General features: G+C 38.4%; 1 protein-coding gene and 2 pseudogenes across 1 annotated transcript; 1 reads left to right on the plus strand and 2 right to left on the minus strand.

The window, feature by feature from the left end:
• Positions 1 to 10,266: 10,266 nt before the first annotated feature.
• Positions 10,267 to 14,578, minus strand: LOC120157203 (annotated as a pseudogene).
• A 381-nt stretch (positions 14,579 to 14,959) lies between these two features.
• Positions 14,960 to 17,394, plus strand: LOC120157205 (annotated as a pseudogene).
• Positions 17,395 to 18,397: 1,003 nt separating this feature from the next.
• LOC120157030 lies at positions 18,398 to 25,811 on the minus strand. Its single transcript, XM_039168292.1, is given in 14 exon segments — positions 18,398 to 19,033; positions 19,293 to 19,438; positions 19,441 to 19,552; positions 19,661 to 19,876; positions 19,979 to 20,875; positions 20,878 to 20,919; positions 21,010 to 21,135; positions 21,137 to 21,172; positions 21,371 to 21,649; positions 21,724 to 22,060; positions 22,062 to 22,441; positions 22,845 to 23,146; positions 23,233 to 23,700; positions 24,192 to 25,811. Coding segments are annotated over 14 exon segments (5,088 nt in total). The 5' UTR covers positions 25,591 to 25,811; the 3' UTR covers positions 18,398 to 18,685.
• Between the last annotated feature and the right edge of the window lie 1,610 nt (positions 25,812 to 27,421).

The raw sequence follows: 27,421 nt of genomic DNA on the forward strand, positions 1-27,421 counted from the left end.
CCCTCAAGAGTCACATTAGGCCCAGTTAGCTTGATCATAGCTATTCCATCGTATTTCAATTCCAAAATTCAATTGCACCGTGATATAAATTCCATAAATCCAAAAACATGGTAATCATATACCATTTCAAAAACAAAAATTAGATAGCAGCCTATTCCATAAATTGTCACATTAAATTGGTGCATCCATAAAACAATAGCCAATGAATTCGGTGTACCACGTATTAAAACCAATAAAACAGTTCAATAACAAGTAGGGAACACCCTCAACAATAGATTCAAATAACAAATCTACTGATTGCTGGTTTCACCACGCTCTGCTACAGTTTTCGAACGGGTGAATACTGACACCGTGGTTTAACTGATCTAGAAGAGCTGGGTCGAGCTGTCGAACGATCCGGAGAGTCTCTTGTACCTTCAAACAATAATATTTATCAGTCTCAAATCCTATTTAATTGTTCAAAGCTAAACTTCTTAAGTATATACGCATTTTTCGGGTTTGACTATCAATTTGAGGTATTTCGAGTCTGAATTTGGCCAAACGGATTGCGGAATCGGAATCAGGGCGTCGAAAAACATAAAGTATGACTTTTCGAAAATTCAAATTCTTGGTCAAAGTCAAAGTCAACCACTTTGACCGTAGATTTGGAGACCTTCGGATTCGAATTTGACAAAACGGACCACGGAAACGGATTCGGCACGTCGAAAACTATCAGGATAGGTATACTCGGAAAAGATTAACGGTCGTTTAATGCTCGGTCAAAGCCATTTTAAGTTTTGGTCAAAGAAAGTCAACGGTCAACGGTCAACGGTCGGGTCGGGTCGGGTCAACGGTCGGGTCGGGTAGGGTCAACGGTCGGGTCGGGTCAGACCGGTCAAACCGTTAAACCGGTCAAATCGGTTCGAACCGGTTGAAACCGGTCAAACCGGTCAGAACCGGTTGAAAACCGGTTAAACCGGTTTCCAGCAGCCACTCGCCCTGCGGCGGCACGTGTGGCGCGTGAGGCGTCCTCCGGGGCCCTAAAAATCCCGGAAAAATTTTAAAAATTATTTTGAGCGATTTCAAGATACTTACAACGATCGGTTCAAATTTTTGAACGGCGGAGAGCTCGATTTCAAATCAGCCGAATCTTTGACTGCACCACCTCCTCACGCGCCGCCGTATACGGCGGACAAGGTTGACACCGGTGAACTCGGAACGGCACAAGGAACACGATGGTGCGGGAGGTGTCGTAAACGGAGCAACGATCAGCGGTGAATTTAAGATTTCCTCGGCGATAGAGCTAACAAAACCGTCGCTACTTTGACTGGAAATTCCCGACGTTTGGCCGCGTTTCGCTTCAATTAATTTGAAGGGTTTGTTCATCGCTCGATGATGAACACAACGGTGGGTTTAAAACGATGATCGGAATTTGGACGGCGTCGGAATCGGAGTTGGAAACTGCGTATGGGAAAGGAAAATTGGGAGCATTTTGGTTCTGAAAATCAGAACCAAATGTACGCTTATAATCAAAGCTGCCGACAGTTTTAGGGTAAATTCAAGGCTTGGTCCTTGGATTTCCTTCACTTCTAAAATGGCCTATAAACTCTCATAAATTTTGATTTAGTCACCAACAATTTACCAATTTTCACAATTAACCTCTAAAATTTCAATTAAATATTATTTTGTAAATATTCGGGTTGTTACAATTCTCTCCCTCTACAAGAAATTTCGTCCTCGAAATTTACCTTATGAGAATAGTTGAGGAAACTGAGCCTCCATTGACTCCAATGTCTCCCAAGTAGCTTCTGAGGGGCCTCGATTACTCCACTGAACTTTGACCATTGGAATTCGTCTATTCCGAAGAACTCGTTCATCTCTCTCCAAGATCTGAATGGGTTCCTCTTCATATGACAAATCAGGTCTCAACTCTACTTCTTCAACCTGAATAATGTGACCTGGATCTGGACGGTATCTCCTCAACATTGATACATGAAAGACATCATGAATACGACTTAGCTCAGAAGGCAACTCAAGCTGATATGCAACAGGTTCTACCCTCTTCAAGATACGAAATGGTCCAATAAATCTTGGACTCAATTTACCCTTACGCCCGAATCTCAATACTTTCTTCCAGGGTGAAACTTTCAAAAAGACCTGATCTCCCACTTCAAACTGTATATCCTTCTTTCTTTGATCTGCATAAGATTTCTGCCTATCAAATGCCTCTTTCAGACGGTCACGGATTAATCTGACTGTGTCCTCCGTCTCTCACACTAACTCAGGTCCCAACGTTTTCCTATCACGCAACTCAGTCCAACAGATCGGAGTGCGACATTTATGCCCATAGAGCGCTTCATAGGGTGCCATACAAATGCTGGTCTGATAACTGTTATTGTAAGCAAATTCAGCCAACGGCAAAAAGTTCTCCCAACTACCATGAAAATCGATTACGCAACCCCGCAACATATCCTCCAGAATCTGAATTACTCTCTCAGATTGACCATCAGTTTGTGGATGAAAGGATGTACTATAATCCAATCTTGTTCCCAAAGCCGTATGTAACGCCTTCCAAAATCTCGAAGTAAATCTCGGATCTCGATCAGAAATAATAGACAATGGAACACCATGCAATCTGACAATCTCTGAAATACAATCTTGCCAGCTTATCCAAAGTATAATTTACTCGCACAGGAATGAAGTGAGCTGACTTTGTAAGTCTGTCAACAATCACCCAAACTGAATCTTTTTTCGAAGGAGTCATAGGCAAGCCAGTAACAAAATCCATAGTAATACGCTCCCATTTCCATTCAGGAATCTTGATAGGCTGTAACAAACCTGATGGATGTTGATGTTCTGCCTTAACTTGCTGACAAGTCAAACACCTAGCCACAAAGTCAGATATGTCTTTCTTCATACCAATCCAATAATACATCTCTCTCAAATTCCGGTACATCTTATCTCCTCCGGGGTGCATAGCATATGGACTACTATGAGCCTCAGTAAGGATAGTCTGCCTCAATTCAGCATCATCAGGCACACAATATCTACCTTTAAAGCATAAAACTTCATCCTGATCAATTGCGTAATCTGTGTTTGTCCCCTGCTCTACTGCTCAAAGATGGAAAACAAGGAGCTATCAAGGGGCTGCTTAACTTTGATCTTATCAACCAAGGTCGGCTTAACTTGCAATTCTGCTAACAAAGTGCCATCGTCATATAAATTCATCTTGGCCATTAAAGACCTCAACTCCGATACCGTCTTTCGACTCAAAGCATCTGCTATAATGTTAGCTTTACCAGGGTGGTAATCAATCACGCAATCATAATCCTTTAGAAGCTCTAACCAGCGACGCTGTCTCAAATTAAGTTCCTTCTGGGTCAGAAGATACTTTAAGCTCTTATGATCTGTGAAAATGTAACACTTCTCTCCATAAAGATAGTGTCTCCAAATCTTCAAGGCAAAAATTACTGCTGCCAACTCTAAATCGTGAGTAGGATAATTACTCTCATGCGGCCGCAGCTGACGGGATGCATAAGCCACCACCTTACTTTCCTGTATTAAAACACAACCAAGTCCTGAATGTGAAGCATCACTATACACTGTAAAATCCTTCCCGGACTCCGGTTGAATCAACACCGGTGCTTGAGTCAAAACCGCCTTTAATTTCTCAAAGCTCCTGTTGTGCCTCGCCCCAGTCAAACAACACATTCTTCCTTAACAACTTTGTCATAGGAGAAGCAATGATCGAGAAGCCCTCAACAAAACGTCGATAATAACCAGCCAAGCCCAAGAAACTGCGGATTTCAGATACGTTCTTAGGTCGTTTCCAATTCATAATAGCCTCTATCTTGCTGGGATCAACCTGAACACCTCACGCAGAAATAATATGCCCCAGAAATGACACTTCTTGAAGCCAAAACTCACACTTGCTTAGTTTGGCATATAGACGATGCTCTTTCAAAGTCCGCAGAACGATCTTCAAATGCTCGTCATGCTCTGCCTCAGTTCGAGAATAGATCAGAATATCGTCAATGAAGACCACCACAAATTGATCCAAATATGGTCGGAACACCCGATTCATCAAATCCATAAAAGCTGCAGGAGCGTTCGTCAAACCAAAAGGCATCACTAAAAATTCATAATGACCATATCTAGTGCGAATGGCCGTTTTTGCAACATCAGATCCTTTAACTTTCAATTGATAATACCCCGAACGAAGATCAATCTTAGAGAATACAGTAGCTCCTCGCAATTGATCAAATAAGTCATCAATCCTGGGTAATGGAATTTTATTCTTGACCGTCATCTTGTTCAATTTCCGATAGTCAATACATAATCTTAGCGACCCATCCTTCTTTTTCACGAATAGAACTGGAGCTCCCTATGGTGAAGTACTATGTCGGATAAATCCTCGATCGAATAATTCTTGCAATTGGACTTTCAACTCCTTAAGTTCCTTTGGAGCCATACGATAAGGTGCCATAGAAATAGGTGAAGATCCTGGATAAGTCTCAATCTCGAACTCTACCTCTCTATCAGGAGGTAACCCAGGCAACTCCTCCGGAAAAACATCAGGAAACTCGCTAACTGTACGAATCTCCTCGATCGTGGACAATGCACCTTTGGTGTTCAAAATACAAGCAATGAAGGTCTCATATCCCTTCCGGATCATATGATCAATTTCCATCGCTGAAACTATATTGGAGAGATAACCACGCCGTTCACCAATTAACACAGTCCAACTATCTGAAGTCTTCAGAGTAGCCCGCTTGTATTCGTAATCTAGCTTTACCTTGTGTTTTATTCAACCAATCCATTCCAAGAATTAGATCGAACTCCCCTAAAGGAAGTTCCATAAGATCAGCGAGAAAAATTTCTCCCTGAACCTCGAGAGGACAACGCCGAAATACTTTATTCACTAATACCGCTTGTCCTACTGGACTTGTAACTGTAACAGTATTTTCAGTGTTCTCGATCGGAATCTGAAGGTTTCGAGATACTGAGCTCGATACATAGAGTGAGTGGAGCCATTGTCCAATAATGCAAAGTATGGGGTAGAATAAATAGTAAATGTACCTGCAATAACCTCAGGCTCATCTCTGTCATCACGACATCTAGTTGCATAAACTAAAGCTGGCTGTCTAGCCTCAGAGCTGTTGGCCCTCTATTTTGCTGAGGTCGGGCTCTACTGTCTATCCTGGACGCTGATCCTCGCGTCTTTCCTTGACTACGATCTCTAATTGGGGTCTGTACTGTAGTCTGCGAACGCACAGGAGTTTGGGTAGTGGTCTGCTCAAACGAAACTAACTGAGGACAATCCCTCCGATAATGACCACTAGATCCACACTGATAGCAAACCCATCTTCTTACGACACTCTCCTGAGTGCTGTTTACCACAATACTCACAAGGGGCCCATTATAATACGACGAGGACCGCCTCGACTGACAGCTAAAGGTGAGGATGCTGCAGGCCTGAAACGTGTATTGCTTCTCTGAGGGGCTGAAGTACGAGTCCTCTTTTCGGACTGTGCTGATGACTCCATCGGGCCTGAAAATTTCTTATATCGATCTTGATCAAAACGCTCTCTACCAGAAGCTAAAACCTCCACCTCTTCCGCATCTTTGGCTCTGCTGCCCACCAGCACATCAAATATCTCATCCTGATGGGTTACAACTTGCCTACGCAGCTCGTATCTGAGTCCAAGGGCAAATTTACGACATCGATCTCTCTCCGTAGGTACTATATTGAATCCATACTTCAGCAACTTCAGGAACTCGATCTCATATTCAGAAACATTCATGTCTCCCTGAACCAGGTCTTGAAACTGTTGTCGTCTCTGAGCTAAGTAGCTCTCCCAGAAAACGGCTCCGAAAGCGATCCTTAAAGAAATTCCAGGTCAAACGATCGGTAGGAACACTACTGGTCACTGACTCCCACCAAGTGTAGGCAATGCCATCTAACATCGCCACAGCACCCTGATATCTCTTAGTTGAGTCCAAAACCAACTGATCCATGCGTCTCTCTGTATCCTGGAGCCAATCCTCAGCTTCAGTAGGAGCTCCACCTATCTGTCCCCCAAAAGTTCTAACTCCATTGGCAATCAAAGCCTGTGAAATAGGAACCTCAGATAACACCAGTAGCTCTGACTGCTCCCTGTATTAACTGCAGAAATTGTCTACCAAATTCTCATCCAAAGCAACTCCGGTAGACTCTGACTCAATATCGGTCGCTCCTATTATCGGTGTAGTCATACCAATACCAGCGGCAGGAGGCAGATCCGTTGGGGTCGTAGGAGCATGATCACCTATCGGAGGTGGGGGATCTACCCGTATCTCATCGATCGGATCTGCGAATCTAGCCACTCGACCTCGTCCACGGCTAGTTCGACGACTACGTCTAGCACTCATTTTGATGGATCTCAAGTTTACTACAGAAGATAAAACTTAGGGTTAGATAAGCACTTGGAGTCTCATACATAGTTAAAATTTAATAACTTTGTGACATGGCCTTAGTAACTCGTTTTGTAAAATATTTCAAAACCGTATTTCAATGTGGACTCATATACAGTCCGAGGGTTAAAAACCAAAAGCTCTGATACCAATAAATGTAACCCCCTAGACCCGGCCTATGCGTTTCGACTAAGTCTGGATCACATTATAATTATTAAAGACATTTTTCGCAAACCGTTATTCCATCAATATAAAATCACATTATAAATAACATGAAATTATAAACAATTTATACTATCAAAATCCAACTCGTAATATAGTACAAATAAATAATAATTTAATTTAAAACATGTCTTCAAATTCAAATCACAATAAACCGAGCAGTAGTAGCAAAAGTGTTATCATTATAACCGATATTTTAAAATAAGGTCCATGTCACCAAATAAAGTCAACTTGCCAGATAAAAACATTACAATCTGATTTACTTCAAGAGATATGTTGATCCTCCAAGTGCTCGAACCAAGGTATCTACCCAACAGTATCTGAAAGGGGGAAAACATTTTCAAAAGGTGAGCTAGGCTCAGTGTGTCCCAACATTTCCATAAAATCACAATAAGTACAAATCATAGTCTAGTAATCTCACAAATTCGTAAAAGAGTTTAACTTTTTGAAAATCATAGTTTAAACCCTTTTCTGGTACACCATCAGTAGTTCCCAAAATTATTTCCATATAGCTTACTTTATGCACATAGCAAAAAGAAGCCGACTTAAGGATAGGCTCTGAAGCTTGTATCCTTAAGCCCAAGTCAATAAGTCCATATAGCTTACCCTAAGCACACAGCAAAGGAAAGCCGACCTAATGAAACATCTTGGGGCCCTCAAGAGTCACATTAGGCCCAGTTAGCTTGATCAGAGCTATTCCATCGTATTTCAATTCCAAAATTCAATTGCACCGTGACATAAATTCCATAAATCCAAAAACATGGTAATCATATACCATTTCAAAACAAAAATTAGATAGCAGCCATTCCATAAATTGTCACATTAAATTGGTGCATCCATAAAACATAGCCAATGAATTCGTGTACCACGTATTAAAACCAATAAAACAGTTCAATAACAAGTAGGGAACACACCTCGACAATAGATTCAAATAACAAATCTACTGATTGCTGGTTTCACCATGCTCTGCTACAGTTTTCGAACGGTGAATACTGGCACACGTGGTTTAACTGATCTAGAAGAGCTGGGTCGAGTTGTCGAACGATCCGGAGAGTCTCTTGTACCTTCAAACAATAATATTTATCAGTCTCTCAACGCATTTTTCGTGTTTGACTATCAATTTGAGGTATTTCAAGTCTGAATTTGGCCAAACGAATTGCGGAATCGGAATCAGGGCGTCGAAAAACATAAAGTATGACTTTTCGAAAATTCAAATTCTTGGTCAAAGTCAAAGTCAACCACTTTGACCGTAGATTTGGAGACCTTCGGATTCGAATTTGACAAAACGGACCACGGAAACGGATTCGGAACGTCGAAAACTATCAGGATAGGTATACTCGGAAAAGATTAACGGTCGTTTAATGCTCGTCAAAGCCATTTTAAGTTTTGGTCAAAGAAAGTCAACGGTCAACGGTCGGGTCGGGTCGGGTCAACGGTCGGGTCGGGTCAGACCGGTCAAACCGGTTCGAACCGGTTGAAAACCGGTTAAACCGGTTTCCAGCAGCCACTCGCCCTGCGGCGGCGCGTGTGGCGCGTGAGGCGTCCTCCGGGGCCCTAAAAATCCCGGAAAAATTTCTAAAAATTATTTTGAGCGATTTCAAGATACTTACAACGATCAGTTCAAATTTTTGAACGGCGGAGAGCTCGATTTCAAATCGGCCGAATCTTTGACTGCACCACCTCCTCACGCGCCGCCGTATACGGCGGACAAGGTTGACACCGGTGAACTCGAACGGCACAAGGAACACGATGGTGCGGGAGGTGTCGTAAACGGAGCAACGATCAGCGGTGAATTTAAGATTTCCTCGGCGATAGAGCTAACAAAACCGTCGCTACTTTGACTGGAAATTCCCGCGTTTGGCCGCGTTTCGCTTCAATTAATTTGAAGGGTTTGTTCATCGCTCGATGATGAACACAACGGTGGGTTTAAAACGATGATCGGAATTTGGACGGCGTCGGAATCGGAGTTGGAAACTGCGTATGGGAAAGGAAAATTGAGAGCATTTTGGTTCTGAAAATCAAAACCAAATGTACGCTTATAATCAAAGCTGCCGACAGTTTTAGGGTAAATTCAAGGCTTGGTCCTTGGATTTCCTTCACTTCTAAAATGGCCTATAAACTCTCATAAATTTTGATTTAGTCACCAACAATTTACCAATTTTCACAATTAACTTCTAAAATTTCAATTAAATATTTTTGTAAATTCGGGTTGTTACACGTTCCTTAAAATTTGGTGTGCTATGCTTACCCATTACCTTACGCATTCTAATTGTTTCAACTTCAATGAAATGATTACTTCAAATTACTTGATCCAGTGTCTAAGAGCTACGAGTAAAATTTTGAAGGATAACTGAATGTATCACCCAATCATAAAAGGAAGTTATAAAATAATTACTCAATTAATTGAAAGTTATAAAATAAATTATTTTCATTAAACTGTAAATATTAAGAAAATAAATATATTTTAAAATTATATATTTTTAAAACAATTTTACTTAAAGGAGGGAAAAGAAAAATTTTATTTTTAATGAATATTAAGCCCATGAGATATGGAAAATGAGAGATATCAACGGAAAATTAAATTATGAACTTTAAATTCCTAAAATTTAACAATTTTTATCTACTTCAATTGTACAAAGCCATGTTTCTAATGAAGAAATTTCGCTTTGATGGACTTTCAGACTTCATTATCGACCGGTTTAGGTTATTGTTATGGCGATTATCAAGTTTTTTTATTATCAACTTTTATCCGTTAATTGGTAAATTCTTATATCAAAATGTTGGGAGGATTACAACAATATTGCAATGGCAGTAAATTATTGAAAAATAAAATAAAATCCTCAAATGAAATCGAATAACGATTTTTATTTTATTTTATTTCTGAAGATGAGTTCACAAGACAAACATTACGAAATATATATGTTTTGTTGTAGAATATTATTTTGTTAAGTCTATCGATTATTAAAAGTTGGAAAATGATCATCCAACTATTTATAAGTTCTGAAGTATCATTTTTCGTTAAAAAATTGATTGTCGTTTGTGTTGAATATTAACATGTTGATTGAGATATGATAAAATTTGATATCAGAATTGTTTGAGTTGTATAGTCGTTTGAGATTCTGAGATCAAATTTTATCATATTTCAGTCAATAGATTAATGCTCAACACAAACATCAATCAATTTTTTAACGAATGATGACAGGTTTGGAGCATGTGAATAACCCAATGATAATTTTATAACTTTTAATATTCGAGGGACTCAACAAAGCAATATCCTATAGTCAATGGAGCATTTTGAAACTTTCAAAGATCATTTAACAAAACAACATCCTATATTCGGACAATATTTGTGTACTTTACCCAAATAAATATGAAATAAAAAGAAAAGGAAAGTTTGGATTTTAATAAGGTTTCTTAGGAGAAGTGAGGATTTTTATTGAAATGCTTAGCATGGTCTTGAAATTCTCATCATTCCTTCCTTCTATGCAATATCAGCCTGCCTGTTTCATCAAAATTTGTTGCATCTTAAACCGAAAAGAAAATTTATGAAGATCTCTACAGAGAAGAAAAGAAGAGCAGACAGCCATGTTTGGATTTAGTTTACACATCAAGCATTTTATTCAGAGATGGGAGAAATATTCTTCATTGAGTATCACGGTCACGGAATACTAGCTGAGGGCTCCATTTTAGATGGAGATTAAGCTTTCCTGATTTAGCACCATCTATTGGAAAACTCTCTTGAAATTCCCCTTCCAATAACACCCTTGTCATTGTCATCGCGATTCTTCCGATTTTTCCCTGAAACATTTTTTTAGCAATGCGATTAAAGCAATGTCCCTCAGATTCCAGCAACCTTTGTAAAAGATCATGAAGCTATTCGTGGTGAGAGTTACCTTCCTAAAGTGTCATGGTCCAGGATATCCAAAATTAACATTTCATGCAATGCATCCTCCACAACAAAGTCGAATGTCTGGTTCCACACAGGATTCAAGGTCTCATTAGCAACCTGAGAAAATTAAGGGAAATTATTTATGCTGAATTTGCATGCCAACAAGGCACCACTAATAAAAATAACACAAGAGAACCCGAAACACGTCTCACCATTGTCTTGGATTTTGCCTCGGATTTCTTCATTGTGAAGACCACAAAAGGGTCTGTCTTTCCATTAAGATTAACCGGAGGCAAGTTTTCACCTGATATAACAATTACTGATAGTACTCCCTCTAGCAATCACCCTCTCTTTCTTTTGAGCCGCTTTTCCGGGATCAATACCCTCCATTTCGATCTTTGAAGGTTTAAGGGCCTTTTCCAATGATGTCAATGAGTAATCATGGTTAAATGGGTTCTTCAAGCTGCTGTCTGTGCCATAAGGGTTGTAAAGGAGCTCAAGCTGCACCTATTCGAAATAATCCATGAAATTTATCAGCAACTGCAACATTCAAGTTGTTTAGGTGTTGATATCATCAATGAGCAAATAGAAGGAAAATTTCAATTGGGATACCTACCTGACCCGTCTTTATTATCTTTGGACCACCAAATCCTTGACCAGTTTCAGCCGTTGCTTCACTTTACCAGGCTCAAGGTCCTTCAATGCAAATTGAGCACAGCCAAGGAGTTCAGAATCCTGAACCCCTTCATCATCAAAGACTTTCACAGTCACGTGTTGCGTGGACACATCTTCTACACTGAACTCAAAGTGCTCATTCCAAATTGGATTCAATTGGTTGCCCTGAATAACTAAAGAGTTAAAAAACATAAATCCTTGAAAAGGAGATCATATGCATAATAAGGCAAGTATCTTACAATGATTTTACTGGTTTTCGTTTTTTCCGGTAGTGGACGTATAAATAAGACAGCAAAAGGATCAGATTTCCCAATGATGTCCTTATTCGTTAGTTCCTTGGCTTGCACAAGCTTCACATCTAATATTCCAACTGGTTTCAGCTCCAGAAAACTGGTGAAAGGGTTAAGGGTATTAATCACAGAAAAGCAAGATCCAATTACTACGAAGATTAATGATTGCAGCTTTGTTATGGCAGCATAACACTAGGTTAATCACAGAACATTAATGATTGCAGGTTCTTAAACTCTTCAATAACATTGATCTAAAGACAAATCAACGGTGAATTGATTGTAGAAAGAACATGACAACCTTAGCATACCTGTAATCCCCATGTATTATTTGTACAATATTCCTAACAGGCCATGTTATAGAATCTTCAATAGCATTCCTAATTGTCTTGTGAGTACAAAACTGTAATCAGTTCATCAGAATCACATCTCATAATTCCAGAGGTTGATGAACCCATGAATAATTCAATGCAAATAATACTTCTTTATGCAAACTACTATATATATTTGTGAAATTCTGGCTCACAATGATTGCTATTAAACAGGGTTGTTCTCTTCTATCTGGAACATCTACCACATATTTTGCACTTGTTTAATTTGCCTCCGTAATTTAGAAACTAAAATGCATATTTTTCAAGTCAATATCATAGTAGAGAAATATAAAAAAAAAAGTAACGAGAAAAAGGTTTTCCAAACCTCAATGGCATCAGAAACTCCTGGTATTGATGATAGATCACCTCCAACAACTTTAAGTGTAAAATCAAGAGCTCTGTAGGAAGCTTTCCAGGAAATCATGATATCAATGTAAAAGTAAATGCATAGAGATATCTATCATTGATGAGTTATTTTTTATAGCATATAATGTTTTGAGTTTGTCTTTTTGCACAAGTCGTGAAGGAGAACAACTATCTAGTCAAATCATGTTCATCAAGCAGTGTAGTGGTAATGTTAACAAGAATATTGATAGTTACCTTTTCTTTCAAGGAATAGGCAACAGCTCCGAAACAAGGAAATTGATCAACAAGTGGTTTGAAGATTAACCTGAAAACCCCAGCGAACTAATATCTTTGACCTAAACGAACAAGTTAAACCATGAGATATCAATCAAGAAGAAGGGGTTTTTGTCAAATACATTTAACACTACAATCAAGAAAGGAAATTTGAGCATGAGCAAATATGTAAAGATTACCTGCACGGGCAGTGTAACACCGAGTTTGGTGTTATTATAAGGACGATATTTGGGTCACCATCCCACTGCATATCCATCTCCATTGTGATTCCATCAGCACCACTTTCACTCTCAATGATGGAAATACCTAATGAATATTGACAAATTGTCAATATTTCAAACTTTGGGAGATAAATCTAATTCGGTAGTACACTACAAGTGTATAAGCTATTCTCAATATATTTTCCTTAACATAAACCAAAGTTGTAATGAACAGAAATGTACCTGTAAATTGTGGTGCAACCGTACCAAGAGTCAGCTTGTCAAACTTCGTAGACGATAAGATAGCTGGTGTATATTGTTCCAGAATTGGCTCAACACTCGCTCTTATTAGCTCCGATGCTGCCTATATCATAGGGAAAAGGTATAAAATGCTTCTCGTTTGCCCTCATATATATTAAAAACAAAGCACCCAAAAGTAAGAAGAGTGAATTAAACAAATTACCTCGTCGACCGATGGGTAAATCTTTTCAAGTTGGACATTAAGCCAAATTAGCTGCATTAACGAAGAACCAGTATTAGTAGAGGCAACGATAACAACGGGAGATATTAAATTTGATAAATGATGGATCTAACTCAACTTCTGGCGCTGAGAGAAGGCAACCCAAGGTGATAGAACTGGCGCGGTAGGATTTTTCTTGAATCTTGCACTGTCATACTTGCAAATGCAGCAACCGTCCTTGCCTACATAATGCGTCACCAAAACACATTATGAAATGCACGTTAGGAAAACGAAAGAAAAAACCGGTAAAATGCTGTATTTTGATGAATATGAAATGGAAATACCAGAAAAGTACGACGAGTGGATCGGATTTTCGCATATTTAGCGAAACTAATGATCAACCCGATACCAATGGACAGACCAACGAACATACCGAAAAGAAACCCATGATTCTCTTTAGTTTTCGTTAGAACCCCAGATAATAAGATTATGAATCTTGGTGAAAATATCTTTGGGTTTTGCTTTTCCCCCTGAGATTTTCTTTTCGAGGCATTGTAAGAAAAAGAGCCTCCTTTTCCTAGTGAGGGAAAAAAACGAGAATTTTGAGATTTAGTCTCAAGTAACGATTAAGCAATATACTCACCTGATTTGGAAATGGTAACTATGCCTCAATTCACATGTTAGGATTGAATGAATTGACAGCAAATATCATAATATTAGTAATTAATCAGGGACAGATGAGACAGTGGTCCCTTAATATTTTAAAATCTCTTATATTTTAATTTTTTTATATTTTTTATGAATAATTTATTTTTATTTAATACCTCCTAACATAAAACGTCAATCTCTAAATATTTAAATTAGTAGTTGATGGATCGTATTTATCATTTTAATTTATTTTTTTTTTTTAAAAATTAAGTGAAATAAAATTGAACCGAATGAATAAATTTGTCAGAATTAAATTAGAAAAATAAAATTATCTTATCAAATGACTAAATTTTAAACTAGAACATATAACAGATTAATAATTTTCAAAATCTTATAACAAATTAATTAGTATTATGATTTAATCAATCTCATGGTCAAATAAGTATTTTTACCACTTCCTGGAACGTTTCAAGTGGATAAAGCGAAGGCAGCCAAACTAACCATTTCCTTCTTTCTTCCCCCGCGACGCCTTCTTTAATTTTACTTCGAAGAAATCGGCGTTTTCCCTCGCTTTGTCCTCATGATTTTCTCGAGAAAAATGATATCGGTATCCCTATATCCAAACACATTGTTTCTAATTGAAAGTCAGAAAAGCTTTCCTAACATGGCGCATCGTTGTAATATTCAGGGTCGGCTCTCACTTTGCTATGCCTGTGTGTTTCCGCAATCCTTATGGGTTTCTTAACATTGATCATTTCAGTTCTTTCATAAGCTTCTCTGCTCCACCTCTTGAATCACCAGAACCAAAGTTTGAGTTGCAGAGATAAATCGTTTCTACTTCTGATCAAATCAGAGCCGTTGGTTCCAGCGGATCAATTGAAGATCATCAGCACCTCAACCGAAACACCACCGTCATAGTATAACTCTCTATCTCGCTCTAATGGATTGAGAGAAAAAAAACAAAACAGTTACCTAATGCTTTGAATCTTCAAGATAAATGTTGGATCAATTTTTAAAATGAGATGCAATATTGATAATTTTTTCTTCTTTCCCTCACTTTAATGTTTTCGATTTTCTTTCTTGTTATAAAAAAGTTATTATATATGTTATCGTATATTACAGAGAGAAACGAAGAACGACGCCGAGAACATGTGATAGAACTAGGCCTAGCCCGAGCTCGAGCTTCGATTCGCTCGAATCGTCAGGACGGCTTCTTCAAGAACGACAATGACGTTCCCGTTGGAGATGTCTATCGTAATCCAAGCATTTTATCAGTAAGAATTATTTAACTTCTTTTATTTTAACCAAAAAAACGGAGCGATTGATTACCTTATGCTATGCTTTTTTAATAGAATTTATGCTACTTACTACTGAACAAAGTTGTTATTAAAGAGGCCTCGAGCTACATTGCTTCGAAGGTATAGTAAATTAGCTATATACATATCTTTATATTTTTTTTAATTGGAAGAGAATTGATGAATTGAGGAATTGCGCACTCGTCAGCGCACTCATTTCTTGCATTCCGCACTCGATAGTCGATATCGTATTATGATATCTAGCTACAGAAAAAGTGGCGATGCTACATGTGGATCGCTTATTTAAGTAACTGTTGTCCATAATTTGAAAATAAAAGTTTGCATATTAAATTCTGAAGTTATACATATAGTATATTTTTTAAATATTAAATAAAAGTTAAATTTTTCATTTGATCCATCTATATCTGTAGATATATTGTGTTGGTGGGTTATGTTGCATGCAAGATAATCATGAGGAATGTCTTTGGAGCTGGATGAAAGTGTAGTGGGTGGTCCAAGAACAAAAATTCAATTTGCCTGCATAAACTATCACTCCACATGTGGAGAATAGTTTTACTTATTGTAGTAGCAAAGTGTTCTGCTGTCGTTATCTTCACATGTGAAGATGACAAATTGACAATAGAAGAGGCCTCAAAGTCTTCTTAATCAATTCTACTGTCTTCAATTAGGTACTTCAGTGAGTGGAAGTTTCAACAAGAATATAGGGTTATCTACTTTGAGTTTTACCAGGAAAAAGGATGTCTCTTACACACTAATTTTCGAGCATGTATGAATGTACGCGTATATATATCATTAAGATTAAGATCTCAAATGACCTAGGCATTTCATCAAGCATGTCGATGCCATTAAACAAATGACATTGTTCCCATTCATATACCATTCATATAAATTATGAACTATTAATTCTAAGGATAGAGTGTTAAAATCATGACAATAATATTTTGGATTACAGTTGACACCGGTATTTATTATGCTAATCATGATTATAGGAGTTACGTAGAGATAGAGAGGAGATTAAAGTCTATGTGTACACAGAAGGAGAGCTTCCAATAGTCCACGACGGGCCATGCAAGGATATATACACGATAGAAGGCCGATTCATATACGAGATGGAGCATGGTGCTAAGAGGTTTAGGACAAATGACCCACAGCGTGCTCACGTTTACTTCATGCCCTTCAGTGTCCTGGATGGTCAAGTATATTTACACGCCTCTTAGTTTCAACGTTACTCCCTTAAGCAGTTTGTTCAGATTATGTCAATGTGGTATCCACAAAATACCCATTTTGGAATCGGACTCATGGCGCTGATCACTTCAGCTTGCTTGTCATGGTTGGGTCAGTTTCTCGTTCCCTCATTTGTTATGTTTATTGCTTCTTTTGCATTAATTATATTACAAGCATTTATACAACTGACCATCGAGATTATCACCAAATATGCCATAATTAAAACTAATATCATTCGTGCTTCTTTTGCAGGGGCCCCATGCATCACAAGGCAACTCACTGCTCTACAAAAATTCAATTCGGGTGTTGTGCATGCCAACACCTCCAAAGGATTCAATCCACGAAAGGACGTAAGCCTTCCCAAAAAACCTCATAGCCCCATGCATCACAAGGCAACTCACTGCTCTACAAAATTCATTCGGGTGTTGTGCAATGCCAACACTCCAAAGGATTCAATCCACGAAAGGACGTAAGCTTCCAAAATAAACCTCATAGGTGGCTATCTATCCCCTAAACTCATCCACCCACCACCGCGCAACGCTTTTCGACCCCATCTTTCTTTCTTTGCCGGGGACTTCACGACCCAATCCGCCCGTACCTCCTCCAACACTGGAAAGGTCGAGAGGATGACATGCAAGTTTATAAATACCTCCTGAAAAACAAAAACTATTACTCCTACATGCTGCAATCAAATTTTGTCTATGCCCAAGTGGGCATGAAGTTGCCAGTCCAAGGATTGTTGAGCCATATACTCTGAATGTGTGCCGGTTATTTTGTCAGATAATTATGTGTTGCCTTTCAGTGATGTGTTGCGGTGGGAGACTTTTTCAGTGCAAGTGGAAACAACGAGAATTTCTAATTGAAAGAGATTTTATTGGCAATTCCGGAAGAAAAATACAAGAAACTTCAAGAGGGTCTGAGTGTTGTGCGAAAACATTTTATGTTAAATCAACCCTCTTAAGAGATTTGACGTGTTCCACATGATATTACACTCGATATGGCTTAGGAGAATTAATGCAAGACCCCAATAGATCTTAATTCTTTTCAAATATGTGCAGTTAAATGATCATACTCATTCATTAATTTTCTTTTAATTTTAGTCTTTTAAAATATATATGTTCAAGGATAGACTTAGAGGGGACGGGTGAAGGTGGCCGCCCTACCTAAAAACTTTAAATTCTTTATGTTATAGATATTTTCTTTATATTTTGGGTTGAAAACCTATTTGGTCCGTAAAATTTATAAATTAATCTCCTCTAATATGAAATCCTACATCCATCCATGTATACCCTTTCTTAAAAATTACAATTAGTAAATAAAAATATATAATGATCCTACATGAACATCAATTATCTCAATCATATGGACTATTTCACTTTGTTTTGTCTTTAATCATAAAAGCATCATTGAGATTAGTAATATTTATATGACGACGAGAGAAATAAAAGTGCAAGGATTGAACCCGAAGCAAGTATATAATATGATCACTTGCTTCAAAAAGTTCAGAAATGTGCTTCCGAAAGTGGATAGTTCTACCAGGAAAATGCCAAATACAAAAAAAAAAATGGAGAGGTTGTGTTGATCGAAAAGCTATATTGGGCTTTGAAATATAGAATAAACATTCATAAAGTACGGTAAAATGGGGCATGCAGATTCGTTTCCATTAAAAACAAACCCAAAAAGAAAGTCAGATTCTATATTATAACTGTATATTGATTTAATCTTATACATTTGATTAATTCTAATACCATACTTTTTAAATATTAAAATGTTAGTCTTGACCCTGATGGTGTAAAATCAATTGCACGAAATTACAAAGGCAAAATTATGAAATCAGATAAAAAAAAAACCAACTCTACAAATTACGTATACTATAGGGACCAATGGAAGACTCATGTTATTATAAAATCTTCAATTAAAACTTACCTGAATTCCTGAACTGATATTTTCCCAAATATATAATAAGACGCCAGGATGAAAGAAACAATGAAGAAAGAGGGAGTGGCAATAGCCAAAAACTTTTCGAAGGCCTATGATTAACTTCTATAAGAAAATACAAAAAGAAGAAGCACAGAGGTAAAATGGCATTTCCCAACTGTTAACTGCAGACATTCAATCAACCCGTTACTTTGACCTGGGAATGGGGTGGTTGGCCCCCCTTATTATTTCTTTCTCCTCAGAGATGTGCTTCCAAAAGTTCTACCAGCAAAAATGCCAAATAAAAAGGATAAAAAAAATATAGTACATCTCGTCAAATTGAGAAATGAGAGATGTTATCCAGTATGGGGGCAAGTCTACCCGTTGGCATAAAAGAACTAGAAATCAAGCATGGTTGAACCAAGGCCCGACTGCCCCATTCACATGCCCATTGCCGTGGATCCCTACGCCATTAGGAACGAGGGATGGTGGCATTCCAACAGTCATAGGTGGTGGTGGGGTTGTAGGGAATAACCCATGATTATGTGGGATAGTATGCGGACTCATGAGAGGACTGCCGGCGGGACTGCCTTTACGCTGCTGCAGGGCATGGATTTGCCTCAGCCCTTCCTCATGAATCCTAGATAACGTTTCCAACTCTTTCATGGACAGTGCTTCCAGACCAGCACCATAGAGTGGGGCATGTCGTGACATTTCTTCTTGAAGTGAGGCCTCAAGTGTGTGAATGTATTGCTGCACAGACAACAAAATATATTTGATTAGACTTCCTCACCAGAGCTCACAACTTTCCATGACAGCCTGGAAAAGATGATTCAGATGCAAACTAGAAATCTAGAAGCAAAATAGATAGATAACGGCAAGCTCAATAGTATATCCAGTCCCCTTAACACCAGCCACTACGTCCACCCCACTAAAATGTTAAAACTTCCTAGAAACTCAAATTAAAAGATGAAAACGAAATAGAAAGGGTAATTATGATGAGGGAAAAAACCTGGCAGGCTTGCAACTTTGATTCCATGCCATCAATATATGCTTCACACCTAGCCACCTGCTCCTCTTTTTCCCGCTTTTCACCTTCAGTTTGACCAACTGTTTGTGTCAATCTACGAACTTTATCCTCAAGCGACTGACGAATTTTTCTCGTGTCACATTTTCTGTGGCATACCATTTCAATTCTTCATCAAACCTTTTCCTTTCAGCTTCAGCGCTCTTCAATCTTTCAGCAAGAGCATTCTTCTCCTTCACTACCCTCTGCCATGCGCATAGTTTCTTGTTAGATAAAGCAGTAAGATAGCCATCAACTGAAGCCAGAACAACAGCAAAAGAGTGAAGAGGCAACACATTAAACATCAAAATTACCTTTAACTCGTCACGTTTCCGAGACTTCAACTGGGAGAGCTGTGCCTCTGCATCATGAAGACGATCCTGAAGATCTTTCTTCTCATTAGTAACTTTTGCAATTTCATCATCTCTCTCTAAACGAAGCCACTCAAGTTGACTCTCAACCTCCTGTATTTGTTCAGAAAGTTCCTTCTTTTCCCGGGCAAAGCGATCCATCTCAGCCCTCATTTCAGACTGTGAATTTCTAAATGTGTTAATTTAAAGAACTTCCTGAAAAGACTAGATGTGGAAGGGCAATCCTTGAACTGAAAATGACCATTAGTTTAAGACACACACCTTTAGTCGATTATTTGCAGCCTCAGATTCACTTAATTTCTGGGACAAAGCAGCTTTTTCCTTGATCATATTTGAAATTTCGACTTTTCTCTCTTCACGCGTGCGGATAATCACATCTTCGCTGGTGCATAATTGGTGCCAAAGAGCTGCTCGATCAACATTTGCAAGTTCGGCAACCTCCCGCATCATGCTTAGAACAGGTCTAACATATTCTTGCTCCTCAGAAACCAAACTAACCAAAATATCCAAATCTAAGTCTACTTCACAACTACTTTCAGCAGCGTTGGTTGCACGATCAACAAGTCTCTTCAGCATCCTCATTCGGTAGGACTCATCTACATACCACTTAAATAATACTGTATAAAGCATTTTCACAAAGCCTCTGACACGTAGGTCTCTAGAAAGTGCCAATGCCTCAGCAAGACCCAGAACTGAAGTGAAATCATCTCGTTGAACCCTAAGCCGCTCATTGGGTTCTCCCTCTACTACAGCATCTGCATGCTGAAAGTTCTCAGCAAAATATCTGGAATTAAGATTCAATCTCTGAGATAGACGCCTTTTCAAGACCATGGCTACAGACTGAGCTACAACGGCTCCTCTAGCCACAGTTCTCTCAAACGTTTGAGAAGCTTCAACAGCAAGGCAAGGTATAGATAGCATCTCAATCAGGAGATAAATGTCAGAAAAATGACGAGTAGCACAAAAAGCCTGATCATCCACCCCATGCAATCTTTCAGAAGTGGTTCCATTTTCACCAAACAAGAAGAGCCCAGAAGCTACAGGCGCGCAATCTTCAACTAAATCATCATCACAATTAATATCTCTTAGTATGGCCTCAGCAACATCTCCCCAGTTATTTACGATTTTACTTAAAAAAACAAAAACACACACGGAGACACTTCTGGGCCCAAATTTTTTAGCCTAACACGAACAGATCTAACCTACAAACGAGAACAAAAATAGTTATACATGCTTCATGAAATAATATTGATCTGCAGAATAGAATAATGCAACAAGAAAGCAAATCATACAGCTTCTTGGAGATGTTGGCATTGGAATGCAGCTTTAAAGATGAAATCTATGGTTGCAACAAGAGGTTCGTCATTTGAATCTGCCAAAAGCTCACAAGATTGAAATAAGGCACGTTCCCACCCTTCAACTGCCGCATTCTAGTTGACTGAGAGCTCCAAATACCTGCAATAGAAGAATCATTATTAACAAAATGATTAGACAATGAATTTTGTAAACAAAAAACAAATTTAAAACAAAGTTACATTCAAATTTGAGACAAAAGTTCAGAAACTCTCTTGTTCTTCTAAAGCACATCCTAATCCCAGTCCACGTATACTATTTAGGAAAAATAAATTACGTCCATGACAATGAGTATGTTACAGGTATTCGCATTGCAGGCTCTGCATCTGGCTTTTGAAGTCGTTCAAGAAGTGCATAAGCAGCCAGTGGATGCTCTGAATGCTCTACTAATTTAGGCACCAATGCAACTAGATCAGGTTGCAGATGCTTCGGAGCTTTATCCAATACAAGAGTAATCTTTTGTGCAGACTGGGGCCTCCGCCTTGGCTCTGGACATCCTTGTGGAACAGCTCCATCTAAGGCTCTCAATGAGTTGATAATCAACCCTAAGAGCTCCTCAGATTGTTCTGGCCACTTGGTCTGGAAATTCAATTAGTACAAGCAGTTAATATAGATTATAACCAAGTCAGTCCAATGTTATTTGTGAATCATACCTTTGAGCAAAGCGACAAATTCTCCAAAGAACCCACAGCAGATGTTTCTGGTGGAGAAATAGACAGTCCAGGAATAGGTTTTTCAGAGATGTCAATCCCATTCATGTCAGAACTTTGCACAGCAGAGGCAGTGCTACCATCATCCACACATGAATCCAACCTTTCATGCATAGGAATTTGAGAAGATTCCACAGCTCCATTTTTCTGATCACAAACCTGTGGGCTAGCAGCTTTTGTACCATCAGAAGGTTTAGAGTTTGCATCTGAAGAATCACCATGTGCACCTCCATCAGAGGGTTGGCAACATTCCACCATTATATCCAAGAGTAGATCAATTTGCCTGCTGCAAAACTTTGACCCCCATTAGCAGATTCATCAAACTCGGTGAAGATTCATCAGTCTTCAAAGCCTTCTTTCCATTACTACCAGAGAGCTTTGTTGGAAGCAGCAAGCGCTTCACTTTGGCTGGGTCATCCAGGTAAACACGAAGTCCAGTCAGAAAGCCAGCAATTGCCCCAGCATCCATTAGAAGCTTCTCTCGTAAAGTGACCTGTGGCTGTGATGGATTATCTCCATATGTAAGGTGAAATCCAGCTTGAGAAAGAAGGTTTCTAAAGATATCTTCTTCATCTCCACTTATTCCTTCACTGTCTTCAGAATCAATGAGTTCATCAGGATCAGTTGTTAGAGCATCCTGATCATCCTCGGAAGCTAAAACCTGGAAAAGGTAGAGAAAACAAACATAAAAATGATGATATTAATTCATTTGAAATATATAAAGAAAACTAGGCCCACTCCATCCGAGAAAGAGAGATATTATGGGTAAACATATTGGATTGAGTTATATAAAAAACAGTGCGTGAAAGAGTGATTCAAAAGAATCTGGCCAAAATCAGGTAAGGATCAAATTAACACAAAATGCAAGGAAAATCATAAACACTTAAACAGGACATGCAGCAGAAAAACCTTCCTGTATCAAAGGTTGTCTGTAATAGAAAGCATGTTACACATAAATGGGAAGTCCAGAAGGACTAGCTCTAAATCAGAAAAGTCAAAATAAAAAAAACTGTCTTCAAGAATAGCAAACACCACATGAAAGGAAGAAATCCAAAAAGACTAACCTCAAGATCGGAGAACTCAAACCAGGGGCAGCAATCCAGTATTTCACAAACAAAAACAACAGTTTCTCGCACGAGAAACCCTGCATCTGCTTCTAACATATCCGATACCTTCATGAACTGCAAAACAGAATTATTCCATGTCTTTGTACAAATAGAAGATTCCTTCCAGACAGTCTTGGCTGGATTCTTTTGATTCACCACAGCCATTCTGTATTTAACCCAGAAGTTTTTGTCCGGGTCACTACAAACTGACTGGTCACTCTCCAAGTATATGCATATAGTGTCAAAGGACTCGTAAACACCTGCATCATGAGAAACAACTAATTAATCAAGAGAAACAACCATATGGACAATTTAACAGCAGAATTGAAAGGAGACAATCACCCACCAATCCGAAGCTCACATCCACCAGCTTGGAAAAATTTGCTAAATATCTTACGGGTTTCCATGATTTCCTTGAAAGATAAGAAGTTCTCCACTTTCCATGTGAATGCAGTTCTCTTGCCAACCTTTTCTATCTGGGGAACAGTATTTGCTAACTCAGGATCACTGAAATCCTGCATTATGGATGTCTCTTTTAGAATTAGAACCTCTGCAGAGAATACAACAGTATCCTGAACAAGAAACCCAGAATCCTGATCAAAAAGGCTGGTAAGCGTCACAAATTCACGCCAACCCCAATCTTTGGCAGCTTTAGAGTAGCGATTCTGAGATTCTTTTGTAACTGACTTTTCCTCCATCTTTTGGTTCACAACCGAGAGCCGATGACTCACAAAACAGCTCCAGTCAATGGAAGTATTTCGTGAATCAGTAACCTCAAGAAAAACAGACAGGTGGCACGGTGGCTGAGACTGCCCTGATACCATCAAGCCCGTAAAAAAATTCAATCAGTTCATTTTCCAAATAGATGCTTCCATGTCTTACATGCAAGGAAAATAGAACCTATTACAAATTTAAATATAGCCCTTGTTCCAGATGCACAACAAAAGAAGCAAATTTTATATTATGTAAAAAAAAGTGACAAATAGATGCATTGACAGCTAGAGAATCTGTCGCCACTTCCCTAAGAGAAACATAACCAAGGTACAAATTTTCAAGTCAGTAAGAAATGAATTATTTATTGGACTTGTAACCAATTACTGATTGAAAAAACAAAATTTTAGTAGTTGAAAACTAATATAAGAATGCAACCATCTCGTACCTCAATTCAAAAAGATTTTTAGAAAAAGGCAAAGTGCAAGACTAATCACTTCCTTAAACGTGAAGTACCGGACTAAATTTGTCTGTACAAAAAAGAGCACAATATACAATTCATTAATAAAGAATTTTTCAATAATTCTTGCATACCTCGAGGATAAACAATCAGACGACAATCTCGATTTCCAATCTGAAATTTCCTGCTCTTGATGCAAAGACCTGTTATCTTCCTCTTCTTCAAAAGATCCTTCAACCTTGTAAAATTTTCAATCTTCCAAGTGAATTTCCCCATATGCATGTCAGACTTCCTCGATCCACTCCCAGTCCTCCCTACTATCAACCCCACATTTTTAGAGAAACTACTGAACTCCTTGATCACATGAAATGAAGTGCTAAATACTGCAGTATCATCCTCCAAAAACCCAGCCTCCTGCCCAACAAAATCGGACAGCTTCATGTAGTCATTCCATCCCAAACTAGTATTATCCCCACTCTTATTATCTGCAGCAAACCTTCCATACGAATCTCTATGCATATGATTTGACCCTGGCTTCTGATTCAGCACTGACATTCTAAATAAACACCAACAACTCCTATCAGAAGCAACTGATTTATCAGTATCCTTACTCTCCAAACACATAGACAAGTACTCTTGCCCATTGACCGAGCTTTGGTACACACTAATCCTCAAATTGCACTCCCCCGCCGGGAAAACTGGGCTCATTACCTTCTGTGTCTTAATCATCTCCATAAACAAGCTAAAATTATGCACTTTCCAAGTGAATTTGCCACTCAAAACATCAGAAACGGGAATGGCAACAGAAGATGAAATCATAGAAGACAATGAGGGTTGAACATCATTATTATTATTATTATTATTATTATTATCACGCGAGAAATTAGCGGATTCATTCAAGATTAAGATATCAGCTGTGATTAAAACTGCGTCGTTATTGAAGAGATAACCTGATTTGGAATCGAAAACAGCAGAAGAAGGCGTGAAATCGCACCAACCGTGAGATTTTTTCTTGCTAGAGAAGCGATGCCATGAATCACGGTGAATGCTTTTGGAATCGTCGGTTAGATTGACGATGGTTAAACGGTAACTAGCGAAGCAGTCCCATTTGGACGATGCTGTACCCCGCGGGTCCATGATTTGGAGATATATAGATATATAACCCGGCAAAGCCTGGGAGTCCCCTTTCGGATATACCAACAAACGGCAATCATAACCGCCTACCACGAAGTACTTGCTCCACAGTGCCCTAGCCTTGATTCTCGAAAAGTTATGAATCGTCCATCTGCAAACCGCCGAGTATTCTCCTCGTCGATCGACTGTCACTGATTCCTGGGCCCCACCGGTGCCGTCTCGCGACCCTACACCAGCTAAGTCATCCGCCGCCGATATCGATGCCAAGGGTTTGCTATTGCTGTGGTTGTGGTGGTTTTCGGGTACTGATGCTGAGGTGGCGGGCTGTGATTGGTCAGGTCCGCTGGTCGTAGAGGAAGAAGACGATGAGGAGACTGCCTCAGATGAGCTCTGCTTCATTGCTCCTTCTCTCTTATTTTCCCCCCTTTTTTTCTCGTTTATGTTTATATTTTTATTTGGATTGTGTGTTCTATCTATCTCTCCCTCTCTAACTCTGGTTTTAATAATTATAAAAAAAATTACGTGTTCTTTTTGTTTTCCTTTTCTTATCTCTGTTTTTAGAGAGAGAAAGTAACAAAGAGGCTAGAAGGAGGAACAAAGAGGCTATAAGGAGGAACAAATCGGGTTGGGGGACAATGAGGGCGCACCGCAATTTTCACCTTACTCTGCACCTTCCTGCGTTTGATCTGTTCCTGATCTATGCCGTCCACTTAGTCGACTAATTAATTTGACGGGGCTTCGAATTTGTGCACGTGCTTTTTGGCCCATGATGAATCGGGCCTTAAGCCTTAGTCCAGATGCACGTGACCTGGGCAACGTTGCCTCATCAGTTGAAGAACTCTCGGGACCTAAAGCCTCAATATCCTCCGTTATAATTGTAATTTGGATAAACTAGAAATTTCATCACTCAATCTTATTCTTATTTTAAAATTATTTTAGTATTTTTTAAAAAATCTGATCGTTAAAATTTTAAATTATTCTTGTCTTTATTACTCTATTATTATATATTTAATCCAATATTTATTTTTAAAAATTGTAACATGATCTGAAAACTTTATTCATTATTTTTTCAAATTTCCTTTGATTTTCTTAGGATGGTATAATTCCTTTCAAACTTCAACAGTGGAGAGGTAGAGAAGAAAGATAAAAACCATATATCTTTATTAAACGGTAGATATTGTATATCGAAATGATTTTAGGTTTTGCGACTATTTGGATTGGATTTTATAAGTTTCAAAGAAATTTTTTGAAAAAGTTTAAATCGATAAAGTGATAGAAGACAATAAAATAAATTTATCAATGTATCTAATAGTTAAAGAAGATGAAATAGAACATTAATTATGGCGTCATTATGTCATAATATGAAAATATAAAAGTTTAATCTTTAGAAGAAGATAAAAAAAAATAAGATTCACTACACATAAAGGCCATAATAAAACAATCTCTATAAAAAAAATGACACATCGTTATATTTTATTCGGTTTAACGTCCAAATGATTTAAATATGAAAATAATTTAAAAATTTATATTAAAATTTGTTTTTCTATTTGCTTTATTTCAAAAAGTAAATATTGAAGAACTTATATCTAATGCAAATGCATTCAAGAAAGGCTACTTACATGATATGGGAAATTAAAATAGTAGCCATAGTTATAAGATAGTGTAGTTAAATTACTGTTTCAAAAAGGTTTGGGTAAACTACATAAGTGGTCACCGTACTTTTAGGGCACTTGTATTTTGGTTACTCAACCTTTAAAATTTGTAATATAATCATTAAACTTTAAGTTTGTTTTATATGATGTGACATGTTACCTCCGTATAGGGATGCAAACGGGCGGGTCGGGTGCGGATACCCCCTCCCTCATCCCTATACTCATCTAATATTTTTTTAATCCACCACCCGCCCACCACACATGATGAGTACAAATTTTCAAATCCACACCCGCCCACGCGGGTACATTTTCAAATCCATCCTCATACCCACTACCCAGTAGCGACATACCCATCTAGACCCGCCTGACAGCAAACTAATGGGATGTTGGAGTTGATTCCCAGACAATTCGTGATGGGGTAGCAACGCATGTTTCAATTTGTTAGAGAAGTGGCTCTACGAATGTTATGGAGACAGATTGTAGAGAGCATATAGTCACAGAGCTAGATTGTTGAGTTGCTTTCGATGTTAATACTCATAGTGCGCCTAATATGGGTTTTGAGAGGCTAAATAACATGA

Source organism: Hibiscus syriacus, unplaced genomic scaffold, assembly GCF_006381635.1.
Source record: "Hibiscus syriacus cultivar Baekdansim isolate YM2019G1 unplaced genomic scaffold, ASM638163v2 tig00111238_pilon, whole genome shotgun sequence".
NCBI lineage: Eukaryota > Viridiplantae > Streptophyta > Magnoliopsida > Malvales > Malvaceae > Hibiscus > Hibiscus syriacus.